We start from the raw sequence: 13,350 nt of genomic DNA, 5'->3' as shown, positions 1-13,350 counted from the left end.
TATTTGGTCTGTTGTTTTAATACATCTGAATTGTTGTAATCGTGCAAGGAGAACATGACTGGGATGGACTCCGGGGGAAGGGGGGGGGGGGGGTTGTCAATTTACAAGCCACTCTCTACAGTCTAAGGCTGCATTCCCACGTTCCGTGATCCTGACGGATCACGGACGTGGAATGCATGTACCGGAGTCCCCCCGCGCCCGGACAGCATCTGTAATTAGATGCTGGGAGCGGGGGAGACTGTATTCATAAGCGCCGCGCAGTAGTAACAGCACCGCGCGGCTGATTCATTACAGTGCAGCGCTTATGAATACAGTCTCCCCCGCTCCCAGCATCTAATTACAGATGCTGCTCGGGCGCGGGGGGACTCCGGTGCATGCATTCCACGTCCGTGATCCGTCAGGATCACGGAATGTGGGAATGCAGCCTAAGGGTAGTATTATACGGGCTGATGGGGGCCCGATAATAACTGTAAACGAGCGCCGATCTGCTAGATCAGCACTCGTTTACTGGGCCTATTACACGGCCTGATAATCGTTTAACAAGGGCTGCATGGACATTGTTACCAATGTCCTTGCAGCCCTTGCTTAAACTGTATACATTACCTGTCCATGCTTGCGCTCTGCTTCTCCCCGGGTCCCACGCACTCCAGCTTCAGAGCGGCCTGTCTCAGCGGCGGTCCCAGCCTGTGATTGGCTGAGCGGCCTGTCAACTCAGACAGGCTGCTCTGAAGCTGGAGCGCGCGGGACCTGGTGAAAAGCACAGCTGCAGGGCGCAGCATGGACAGGTAATGTATTATTCTTTGCATATCGTCAGCCGCCGGCCGCGCACAGCTATTACACGTAGCGATGTGCGGTCGTCTCCCAACAATTATAGGTCCAAACCTATACCAACTATCAGCCGATGACAACGATCATTGGCTGATCGTTGTGTTTATTACACGGAACGATAATTGGCTGGATAGGGCCGATTATCGTTCTGTGTTATAGTACCCTAAGGGTGGGTTTACGCTACGGAACCTGAGCTGAGAATTTCCTTTGGATTCCGTAGCTTGTACCTGCTCACAGCCGCGCGCCTCTCCGCATTCCGTAATGTCACTTCTTTAAGTGGAGAGCGGCGGCTGCGGAGGAGCGCGCACTCTCCCATAGACGAGCTATGTGACACTGAGACAGGCGGCATTCTGCGGCGGAAAGCCGCCTGTTTTACTCAGTGTGAACATACCCTTAGAGGTGAATTCCTCTTCAATTCCTCACCTTTTCCTCAGTGTGCACATTAAAAAAAAAAAGATTTTGTCAGGCCCATACATCGGAAAGCAGATTAGCGTGCATGTCTGACCACCAAGCCCCTGCGTCATCTTAAGGCTGGTGGGCGGTTTGGTTGGATACATGTGGTCCTTGTCCCTATGATTGCTGGAGGTCCCAGCAGTCATACCCTCAATGATCAGACACTAAGGGGGGCATTTATTAAGTCCGGCGTTTTTTACGCCGGACTTATAAATGCCCCCGCAGCTCTGGCGCTACGGGGATTTATGTAGAGGCGGACTGCCTCTACATAAACCCCGTGTGCGCCGGTGCGCACCGCCGAAAACCTACGCCAGCTGAGGACTGGAGTAGGTTTTCAGCGTACATTTGGGCGGAACGGATGGCAAATCGCGCGGACTCTTGAGTCCGCGCCCTCCGTTCCGCCCACTACACACCCCCTTTCCGCCCCCCCTGGCGTACTCGGCGGAAAGTGCCGATTTGCGAATATTTTATTCGCAGATCAGCAATTTGCGTATAAAAAAAATACGCAAATCGGGACTTTCCGCCGAAAATCATCCTTTCGCCGGATGATACATGTGGCCCATATTCTCTATTTTGCAATCTCCAAAATGGTGTCAATAAAAGCTACAGCTCACCCTGCACCCATAGCTCTGGAATCATGTAAGAAAGTCACAGATGGAGGGGCTGAAGCAAAGCAAACTTTTAAGTTGTGGTTTTTTTTTTTTTTGTTTTCATAAATAGTTTAAAACCATTACACAACTATTACAGAGGGCTGTCTGTATATTCCTACAGGACAAGTACTAGGCCAGCTTTACTGGATTCATTTCTTCTCCCTATCCATATTGCTTTGTGATACATTGTCAGGAATGGGGGAATCTGCGGCCCACAGCTATAGTGATGGATAAACAGAGAGGTTATAGCGCTTACAAAGTCAGAAGGGAAACTACAGAACAGTCACCATACATTACTGGGATAAGAAAGGGACAACAATGACTGCCTTTATTTATTGTTACTCTCTCTAATAAAACAGATAATTCTCTTAAATTATAACCTACAAAAGAATCTGTCTCAACGTCACTTTAATAAGAGGCCATTTTCCTGTAGCCTTATAATAGTTCTCGTTATAGTTAGCTCACACAAAATGGCCACTGCAGGCTCCAATTACACGTACAGGTACCGCTCTAGTGTTTCTAATTAAGCGTTACCATGACAGCGGCGCCGATTTCCGGTCCTCCGGGCTTTTACCCGGAAGTGGTTCTGTGAAGCGCTTTGACTTCTCTGGTTCCGGGGCGGCGCTCCCTCCTCTTTCGTGTCAGCCATTACGGTGAGCAGGAGGTGAGCTCTGGAGCTGCGCGGTGTAGCGGGCCCCGGAGCCGGTTTAGCTGCATGTATTCTGGCTGTTCTTTATAGTTGTGGTCTGGGAAACATCGGTCTACCAGAACTGTAGCCGCCGCTTCGTCTTCGCTGCAGGACTGGGCGCATAGAGCGGCACACACGTGTCTGGGGAGCCCTGCACTCCTCTGGCCGGCATCCTAGCACTGGCCAGAGATTAGTAGGCCGCGCTCGCATGTGAAGGGACGATGGTCACGTGCTCCAGCTCGCTGTGTGACAGGGCTGGTGCCTATACGTTACCGTGCTCCTAGTGATGGGAATCTCGTCGTGTGGTCACGTGCTCAGCCAGATGGGCAGCGATAGTAACTATGGATGTTCTGTCCTGTTCTACCAGACACCGGTGTCCCATCACACATCTCTGTAGCTGATGCTACATTCTGTGTTATACTCCAGAGCTGCGCTCACTGTTCTGCTGGTGGGTGTCACACATATTACATTATTACTTTACTCATCCTGAGTTACATCTGTAGGTTCTCTTCATACTTCAGAGCAAATGCAGTGTGGACTACAATACATGATATAACTCAGTAGTGGGTAAGGAATGTATGTTCACAGCAGAATAGTGAGTGCAGCTCTGGGGTATAATATAGGATGTAACTCAGGATCAGTAATGTATGTAAACAGTGACCCCCACCAGCAGAATAGTGAGTGCAGCTCTGGGGTATAATACAGGATGTAACTCAGGATCAGTACAGGATAAGTAATGTATTGTATGTACACAGTGACCTCACCAGCAGAATAGTGAGTGCAGCTCTGGAGTATAATACAGGATGTGACTCAGAATCAGTACAGGATAAGTAATGTATGTACACAGTAACTCCACCAGCAGAATAGTGAGTGCAGCTCTGGAGTATAATACAGGATGTAATGTAGGATCAGTAATGTATGTACTGTACACAGTGACCCCGCCAGCAGAATAGTGAGTGCAGCTCTGGGGTATAATGCAGGATGTAACTCAGAATCAGTACAGGATAGGTAATGTAATGTATGTACACAGTGACTCCACCAGCAGAATAGTGAGTGCAGCTCTGAGGTGTAATACAGGATGTAGTTTAGGATCAGTACAGGATCTGTTATGTATGTACACAGTGACCCCACCAGCAGAATAGTGAGTGCAGCTCTGTTGTATAATGCAGGGTGTAACTCAGGATCAGTACAGGATAAATAATAAATGTACACAGTGATCCCACCAGCAGAATAGTGAGCGCAGCTCTGTTGTATAATGCAGGGTGTAACTCAGGATCAGTACAGGATAAATAATAAATGTACACAGTGATCCCACCAGCAGAATAGTGAGCGCAGCTCTGTTGTATAATGCAGGGTGTAACTCAGGATCAGTACAGGATAAATAATAAATGTACACAGTGATCCCACCAGCAGAATAGTGAGCGCAGCTCACTATTCTGCATTTTGGGGTACGTTTATTAAACATGCGCCCTTGGTGTACGCCACGGAAAAGTGCTGATTTTGGCTTTTTTGGTGGCATACGCCAGGCATAAACCTTGCAGAAATGTTTCAGAGCTGGTGTAGGTTTCTGGGCAAGTCCTGTGACTGGTGCAGATCCCACCGGCTTTGCCAAGAGGCGTGCGCCTCTTAGTAAATCCTGCTGGGTAAATGGGGGCGGGTCTTTATCTAAGACTGGAGTGCGAGTACACGAGTCTGGATAAATGTCCCCCTTTAAGGTTTCAATTATAGGTCTGAGATTGTGGCCACGTTATGGGGTCAGCAGCCTTATTTTTATTGGAATCATGTACTGTAAGAGCTTGAAAAGTTAAGGCACTCACCACCGCGTCTTCATAAAATAAATAGCTTTATTCACATAAATACAGGGACATGGGTACAGATGAGTGAATGGGCGACAGCCTGTTTCGCGTGTCTAATCACCACGCTTCCTCTGGGCCGAGCGAAAGTGTGGTGATTAGACACGCGAAACAGGCTGTCGCCCATTCACTCGTCTGTATCCATGTACCTGTATTTATGTGAATAAAGCTATGTATTTTATGACGACACAGTGGTGAGTGCCTCAACTTTCCAAGCTCTTACAGCTTGTGATTCTTCTACAATTTATCTGTTGATTGAACACCACCTGCGGACATTAAGGATCGAAGGGACTGTTCACACTGTGCGGTTTTCCCTCCGGTGGGAGTGCCGAGACTATCTTTACTGCTTTGTTGCTTATTTTTCATGTTCTTTGTTGACAGGTTCGCCTGACATCAGCAAAGCCTCAACATGCAGAACGACGCTGGTGAATTTGTGGACTTGTATGTTCCCCGCAAATGGTATGAAATGTCTACATTTTCCATCTGCATATTTGTTGTGGTTTTTTTCCTTTTTTGGACTATAGTTGACGCATCTTATATGTGTGTTTGTAGTCTCTATTTTCCAGCATTGATCTTTTTTTCTCTGCAGCTCTGCTAGCAACAGAATCATTGCGGCTAAGGACCATGCCTGCATTCAGATGAATGTCGCTGAGGTGAGTTCTGACACATCCGCATCCCTGCCCATGGTTGCAGTATTGTCACTTCCCATCTTGGCAGGCACCCCTTCAGTCTGTAGAGGATAGGAATGTAAAACCTTCATCCGCCACTCGTCTGGAGAGCAGCGTGTATGATACTTGTCTGCCAGCAGCTGTAATCACACGTCCTTACATCATCCATTAATAATGCTTTTGCTGCGTCTTATCAGTTTGGCTCTGACCTCGGTGGCTTTGTTGGTTACCATGTTTGGAGTAGAAGCTTGTTTACCAGCTATAAGTAAATTATGTCTTAACCCTATGCTGGTAGCAGAACATTGGTTAACCTCAGGGTTAGTGTCTGGCTGCAAATAGTCAGCACCTGATGAAGTAATCTTTCTTTTGTAGGTTGATAAGGTCACAGGCAGAGTCAACGGCCAGTTCAAGACCTATGCCATCTCTGGCACCATTCGTAGGATGGTAAGTTCTCTTACGTTCCCCCCTTTTACATGACACAGTGCGTCATTTTCGCATCTCAGTTGTGCAAAAATGGAATTGTACTTAGTCACTTATAACATTAAAACCACTGACTGGTGAATGAATAACATAGATTTTAATAGGGGCAAATGTAAGCATCCGAGGTGGTTAGTACTGACCAGTGGTGTCCAAGAAAGGATGACCAAGGACAGTGTCATGGGATCCAAGGCTCATGGATGTCTGTGGGGATAAAGGCTAGCCTGCCTGGTTTGATTGCACCGGACACGCCAGGTTGCTGTCTAAGGGGCACTGCAGACCCTTTAGAACATTCATGAGACCCCTGTCTACTACAAAAGTGTCTACAAAGGGCATCAGAACTTGAGCATAAAGCAATGGAAGAAGCTTGATCTGATGAATCATCTCCTTTATGTGGACGGCCAGGTACTTGTGCGTCACCTGGTGGCACCAGGATGCTCTGGTGGGAAAAACGCACGGGCAGTGTTCTGCTGCTGGAAACCTTGTATTGGCATCATGTGTATGTTACTGTCACATGTACCACCTACCTAACCTTTGTACACACAAAGTTGCCACCTTCATAGCAGCAGGACCCCCTAATGGCTGTAGATAATGCCCTGGGGGCTTCACTGCAGACATTGTTTAGGAATGAGGAACATGACAAGAGGTCAATGTGATGACGTTGGTGTCCAGATTCCCTGGCTTTCAATCCGATTATCTGTGGGATCCATGGAGGACGCTCCTCGCACCTTACAGGATCTGCCAGAGGAGACATCACAGGTCTATGGAGCCTAGAAGTGAACAGATAAGCGGCCCTCAGAATAGTAGTTGTAATCTTAGGGCCAATTGGGGTAAATTGTGTAATGTTCTCCCTACTTGAAATTATAAGGATGTTAGAAGGAGCAGAGGAGTCAGTTAACCCCCCAGTGATGCCCTTGCTAGTCATAGTTAACCCCCCAGTGATGCCCTTGCTAGTCATAGTTAACCCCCCAGTGATGCCCCTGCTAGTCTAGCTAACCCTTAGTCATGTCCTTGGTAGTGTACTTAGCCCCCAGTCTCTGTCCCAAATTAAAACATAAACATCCCACTCACATTTCCTCCGCTCCGACGCTGCCCAGGTCCTTCTCTCTCTCTCTCCTAGCCTGTGCCTGTCTTCTCCTGCAGGTGGCGCATGATGAAATGACGTCATCGTGCGCGGCCTGCAGGAGACGGAAGATGTGCACCGCTCTGGTGGGGAAGGAGCACAGACAGCATCTTCCTGTGTCTGGCAGCTGTCACAGAGGATGCTGAGTATGCCGGCTCATTCCCCACCAGAGCGGTGCACATCACAGGAGAGTCGCGGGCCGCATCAGGAGGTCTCAGGGGCCGGATGCGGCCCGCAGGCCGGAGGTTCCCCGCAACTGATCTAAAGGCGCGAGATGAGATCGTGCCTACTTATAGTAGCTCAAATTACTGTGGGATGACTATCATATTCTGTTATTCCTTATAGCAGACTCCTCTGTGACTGCGAAACCTCCCTTTAATTCCTATAATTCCTATAAGTATATATGTATCTGTCCTTTCCTAATGGTTTAATCGTTTTGTTCTGCTCACAGGGAGAATCTGATGACTCCATTCTGAGGTTGGCGAAAAATGATTGCATTGTTTCAAAGTAAGTGAATTGCATAGTATTCCGGTATTCTTTACCTTGCTGTACACATGAATCTAGGCTCCTCCCGACGGTGAACGTAAAGGGTGGCCGAACCTGCTGTATGGAAGGGTTGGCTGACAATCTCCGTATGATGCAGTCATTCCTTGAGGGTTTTCCGTTGTAGGAGGAGAATGGGTCTAATGTGTTAAATCTCAGCTTGTCAGGGCTTGGGAAGAGCTGCTTCTATGGGTCTCTGACATTTAATTCTCCTGGAATATTTGCTCATCCTCATGTGTATAGAACAGTATCAATGCAACCCTTGCCTTATTGCTGTGTTAGGTGCTATGGATGTCTTTGGGGTTGAGGTTTTTCTTACATGAAGCGGACCAGAGCTGCTGACACATGGCTGCTGTAAGGAAAAAATAACTAGACATCCACTTAACCCCAGAGGGATGGGAATATTGCTGCACCTCCAAGTTAATAGAACGAGAAGACCCCTTTAGAGATATGCTGAGCTCCCCCCCCCCCCCCCCCCCCCCATGTTTGCAACCCTATGAATGTAAAACTGTATAGACAGGTGACATCTGGTCAGGAGTCACATGGCCATGTCATTTAATGGCTGAAGTGCTGTCCAATGTGTCACAATCTGTTGTAGTGGTATCATAGGGCCTCAGGCCATAAATGTTTCCATACAAAGTCTTGTCAACATCTACACTGCACTAACACATACATTTTATGTATTTTTTTCCCCCCTAGGAACTTCTAAATGAAGAATCCTTTGGAATTGCTCAGTCTTGTAAGAAAACAATAAAATGTAACAAAAAAGAGATCTGAAAATTTTGTAGTTTTTTCCACATTTACTTTGTGGCCTACCAATGTGCTGCAATTTTAGGGTTTTGGTCCCTGCTGGATACAAGTGATGGTCCAGCTACTTGGTATACAATGAGAATCTGAGAGGTTTTTAGTAATCAGTGTCTGAGGTGAGGCTTGATAAAACTTGAGCCAGAGGGCATGGGCTGTACCCCTGAGATATTCATATCACATGTAGCAGCGCCATGTTTAAAATTTGCCAATTTTAGTCACTTCATATCCCAGAAATTTTTTTGTAAAAAGTGATCAGTTATAGGTGCAAACGTGGTAACGATGACAACTATTAAGTACGGCGCAAAAAAATGGCCTACAGGCAGAAAGGAAAGTTACAGGAGTAAGATTAGGGTTATTTTAATTTTATTTTAAAACAATTAACTTTTTAAATAATAAAAAGGTTCATAAATTGTGTATCTAATAGAATGGACATGTCTGATTTGTTACAGTTGACAGCGTAAAAGCAGGCTGGGGGGGGCTTTTTTTTTCTTTATCCAGAACTAGACAAAAAAAACAGCTACTTCCTTTCACAAACAGCACCACCCTTCTCCCCAGGTTGTGTGTGGTATTACCTCTTGGCTTCATTCATTTTAAAAGAACTGAGCTGCAAAAACACACCCAAACTGAGCGCAAGAATGGTGCTGTATCTAGAAGAAAACATATTTTTTAACCTTGACAATTTAAATTCATACATTCCCCAGTTTATAGAGAACAAAACAATCCTTTTTTTAAATTTAGTCTGAAACTTCAAGGAATTATCCCCACTCCTGTGGAATAATTTGCGGATCACTGCTAGGGCCTCCACCAATCCCAGGAAAGGAGATGTCAGATGCTCCAGTAAATAGAGCATACAGCACTCAGACCGCCTAGAGAATGACTGTATCTCTGGCAACACATGTAAACTACTGTGCCATTCATTTAGTTCTTAGTTGCCCCCTGTTCACAGGATTGGTGCTGCGCCTGTGCCACTTGTTCTGGGTTATAGTGGCTCCAGTCACAGACTGCCTCTTCTCCGAGCACCCTCTTTCCAGGCTTTCCCATTGCTCTCACTGCGGACTACCATGCTGCAGCGTTTCCAGTACACGCTGGCTAACCCTGGGCACAGTAACAGTAAACATCACCCATGGATGTAGTAGACAATTAACCTGTTATGTGATGTAGTCTTTAGCAGCTGCAGCATGTAGGTGGTTTGATAAAGTCAAGTTGGCTTCCTCTTACCCATTGATACCCTGTGATATGGGAAAACAACTGCACCCATGATCCATAACAGCCAGGGTCTATTGGGTGTACCCAGGCCTGCTAGGGACAAGGTCTCATACGTTGTGAGTGTAAGCGGAGTATACTGATGCATTAAGTGATGGAATGATCACACTGCAGTCCCCTAGAGGGACTACAAAATGAAAACAAAATTTTTTTGCAATAAAAAATATCAGAAGTGTAGGGTAAAGTTAGGGTAGGGTGTAACAAGCTGATTGGTATTTGACCACTAGGACCCCCACTTATCTTCTCAACAGGGATGAAATTGTGCTGGGAATGGATGTAGGATGCTGTGCATGCATAGCCACCATTGCCTTAACCCTTAGACGACCCAGGGCGTATAGTTACGCCATGGAAGTCTGTCCCCAGATGACCTAGGACGTGACTGTGTACGCCCTGGGTGTTTCTCCGGCTATGAAGCGTGCTCCGGAGCGGAGCGCGCTTCATAGCAGGTGGGGGCCTGCTGCAATCAGCAGCCGGGACCTCCCCGGTAATGACACGCTGCAGCGATCGCGCTGCCGCGTGTCATTAACTCCTTAAACACCGCGATCGCGGTGCGACGTTTAAGTGTAAGTGACAGGGGGAGTCCCCTGTCACCGATCGGGACCCCCGCAGTGTGACTGCGGGGGTCCCGATCTGTAAAACGGACCGCCGGAGGTCTCTTACCTGCCTCCGTGCAGTCCGATCGGCGCTCTGGTCACTGAGCCTGCACAGGCAGGCTCGATAAGCAGAGCGCCGATAACACTGATCAATGCTATGCCTATGGGATAGCAATGATCAGTGTAAAAATCAAAGTACGGGATGTAAAAGTCAAAGTTCAAATGTGTAAAAAAAAAAGTTAAAAACACTAACACACTACCCCAAAACCCCTCCCCCAATAAAAGTTAAAATCACCCCCCTTTCCCATTATATAAATAAAACCTATAAAAATAAATAAACATATAATATACCGTAGCGTGCAGAATTGTCCAATCTATTAAAATATAGCAAGCGTCATTGCAAACGGTAAACGGCGTACACGAAAAGAGGGAAAAAAGTGCGCAGATTACCGATTTTATGTTACATTATTTATTTTAAAAAATTAATAAAAAGTGATCAAAACGTCCGATCTTCACAAATATGGTATTAATAAAAACTAGAGATCATGGCGGAAAAAATGACACCCCATACAGCCCCGTAGGTGAAAAATTAAAACTGTTATAAGCGTCACAATAGGCCCATTTTATTTATAATTAATTGCCAAAAAAAAGGATTTCATTTAAAAAAAATAAATAACATTAGAGAATCTGTGTAACCTGCATATGGTTGTGTTCGGGCTGACCTATAGAATAATTGTATCATGTCGCTGTTACCATATAGTGTTCTACGTAGACACAGGAACCCCCCAAACCTTACCATATTGCATTCTTTTTTACGATTTCACCAATTTATATCTACATAAATAATATATTTGGGATTCCATCATACATGTTATGGTAAAATAAAAGACTACATTACACAGTACAACTATTCCTGTAAAAAACAAAGTGCTAAAGCTCTTAGAAGGGGAGGAGGGAAAAACGAAAACACTAAGATCAAAATTTGCGCGGTCCACTGGGTCATTTTGGGCCTGGTCCTCAAAGGGTTAAAGGGGAACTCAACATAAGGAAAACTTGTTTTCTATTAAGTTATATAGACTGTTCTGCCACACTGGTAGTTGATTGAAATCCAGAAAGTGAAGAAAAATAGCCTCTGTGCCAATCCACATTGTCTCCTGCTCCCACTGCTCTCCTACCTTAGGAGAAAATTTTTTTACATGCCCCTGTCTCACATTGTGTGTGTTTGTGGCAGGATGTAATGTCCTAGGAGGCTTGGCTGGATCCCCCAGTCCCCTGAGTGATTCACCATCTCTAATGGTGCGTTTACACAAAAAGATTATCTGACAGATTATCTGCCAAAGATTTAAAGCCAAATCCAGGAGTGGATTTAAAAAGAGGAGAAATCTCAGGCTTTCCTTTTTGACCTGATCGTTGTTTATAATCCGTTCCTGGTTTTGGCTTCAAATCTTTGGCAGATAATCTTTGTGTAAACGCACCATAACTGGCCAGAAGCAGCTGCTGCAACTTTACTGATTGTGCAAAACTCTGCAGTGACATTAGGGCTATGTTCACACATGTTGAAGTGTCATTGCAGTACTGCAGCGTATTCTCAGAGAACAGAGCATACAAGGCATAAACAGTATATCCCATGTAAGATGATATCGGATATTGTGGGGCTCAACTTCAAAGATAAAAGATGCTTGATCATATGTGCGTGGAGATTAAAATAAAATTTAAAAAGTTCTTTACTTCCAATATCTGCATTACAGGTAGAGAATACAGCGTGCTGTGTGGTGTTACAGGTAGAGAATACAGCGTGCTGTGTGGTGTTACAGGTAGAGAATACAGTGTGCTGTGTGGTGTTACAGGTAGAGAATACAGCGTGCTGTGTGGTGTTACAGGTAGAGAATACAGTGCTGTGTGGTGTTACAGGTAGAGAATACAGTGTGCTGTGTGGTGTTACAGGTAGAGGATACAGCGTGCTGTGTGGTGGTACAGGTAGAGAATACAGTGTGCTGTGTGGTGTTACAGGTAGAGAATACAGTGTGCTGTGTGGTGTTACAGGTAGAGAATACAGCGTGCTGTGTGGTGTTACAGGTAGAGAATACAGTGGTGTGTGGTGTTACAGGTAGAGAATACAGGGTGCTGTGTGGTGTTACAGGTAGAGAATACAGGGTGCTGTGTGGTGTTACAGGTAGAGAATACAGCGTGCTGTGTGGTGTTAAGGGAGAGAATACAGTGCGGTGTGGTGTTACAGGTAGAGAATACAGAGTGCTGTGTGGTGTTACAGGTAGAGAATACAGTGTGCTGTGTGGTAAGGGAGAGAATACAGTGCGGTGTGGTGTTACAGGTAGAGGATACAGTGTGCTGTGTGGTGTTACAGGTAGAGAATACAGAGTGCTGTTACAGGTAGAGAATACAGTGCTCTGTTGTGTTACAGGTAGAGAATACAGTGCTCTGTTGTGTTACAGGTAGAGAATACAGTGTGCTGTGTGGTGTTACAGGTAGAGAATACAGTGTGCTGTGTGGTGTTACAGGTAGAGGATACAGTGTGCTGTGTGGTGTTACAGGTAGAGAATACAGTGTGCTGTGTGGTGTTACAGGTAGAGAATACAGTGTGCTCTGTGGTGTTACAGGTAGAGAATACAGTGTGCTGTGTGGTGTTACAGGTAGAGAATACAGTGTGGTGTTACAGGTAGAGGATACAGTGTGCTCTGTTGTGTTACAGGTAGAGAATACAGTGTGGTGTTACAGGTAGAGAATACAGAGTGTTGTGTGGTGTTACAGGTAGAGAATACAGCGTGGTGTTATGGGTAGAGAATACAGTGCTGTGTGGGTCGGACTACAAGGAAATGATAAAGTACTGCAAATCAGTAACACAATGAAACTGCAATGTGTGAACACAGCCTAGATGTTCTGTAACAGCTTTGGGTGGGGAATGGACAGGGTGGGGGACTGTGATGAACAGCTAAGGGGAAAGCATTGCATTCTGGAACCTGTAGTACTGAGTGCATCTACTCAAGCAGGAAGTACAGAAACGATACAGAACAAAGACCCCCAAAACAATTGGATTTTTGGTAGTTTCAAAACTGGTTTCGATAGGTAAGTAATGCTTTATGCTTTTGCAGACGGTAATTTTTTTTTTTAACCTCTACCTGGAGTTCCCCTTTGATTCTGTTTGATGTCTCGGATCATTACCTAGCACTGTGCAGTTGGACATATTGTATAATTTTATATCGATTCGTGTCCGCAGCTAAGGTAACCGTCCAGTATATCTGCGGCTGCATATAAGCCCTACATGCCTGTGGCTGGTACTAGCTCAGGCTTCTATCTCTGCATGGCTGGATGGGAGCTTTGCTTTCTGTCATTGCTTTTATCTGGAGTGTGACAGGCTGTTTATTATATGGCGGTAAGCACAGGGTCAT

General features: G+C 45.8%; 1 protein-coding gene across 2 annotated transcripts; it reads left to right on the top strand.

The window, feature by feature from the left end:
* Positions 1-2,493: 2,493 nt before the first annotated feature.
* RPS21 (ribosomal protein S21) lies at positions 2,494-8,063 on the top strand. Of its 2 annotated transcripts, none has more exons than XM_069953777.1 (6): positions 2,494-2,595; positions 4,854-4,931; positions 5,062-5,125; positions 5,513-5,584; positions 7,192-7,247; positions 7,983-8,063. In XM_069953777.1, exons 2-6 carry the CDS (start codon positions 4,882-4,884, stop codon positions 7,990-7,992), a joined length of 252 nt encoding a protein of 83 aa, XP_069809878.1. In that variant the 5' UTR covers positions 2,494-2,595; positions 4,854-4,881; the 3' UTR covers positions 7,993-8,063. The 2 variants fall into 2 exon arrangements, with proteins under 2 accessions (XP_069809878.1, XP_069809879.1); XM_069953778.1 differs by having other exon boundaries at positions 2,561-2,584.
* Positions 8,064-13,350: the final 5,287 nt, after the last annotated feature.

Source organism: Dendropsophus ebraccatus, chromosome 14 (assembly GCF_027789765.1).
Source record: "Dendropsophus ebraccatus isolate aDenEbr1 chromosome 14, aDenEbr1.pat, whole genome shotgun sequence".
NCBI lineage: Eukaryota > Metazoa > Chordata > Amphibia > Anura > Hylidae > Dendropsophus > Dendropsophus ebraccatus.
Note: the sequence above shows the minus strand (reverse complement) of the source record. Positions and strands in the feature narration are given on the sequence as shown.

Bases quoted from the DNA above. Each gene is read 5' to 3' on its own strand.
- RPS21 (XM_069953777.1), top strand. From the start codon at position 4,882: ATGCAGAACGACGCTGGTGAATTTGTGGACTTGTATGTTCCCCGCAAA. The intron at 4,932-5,061 runs GTATGAAATGTC...TTTTCTCTGCAG, and splicing joins TTGTATGTTCCCCGCAAATG to CTCTGCTAGCAACAGAATCA. The intron at 5,585-7,191 runs GTAAGTTCTCTT...TTCTGCTCACAG, and splicing joins CTGGCACCATTCGTAGGATG to GGAGAATCTGATGACTCCAT.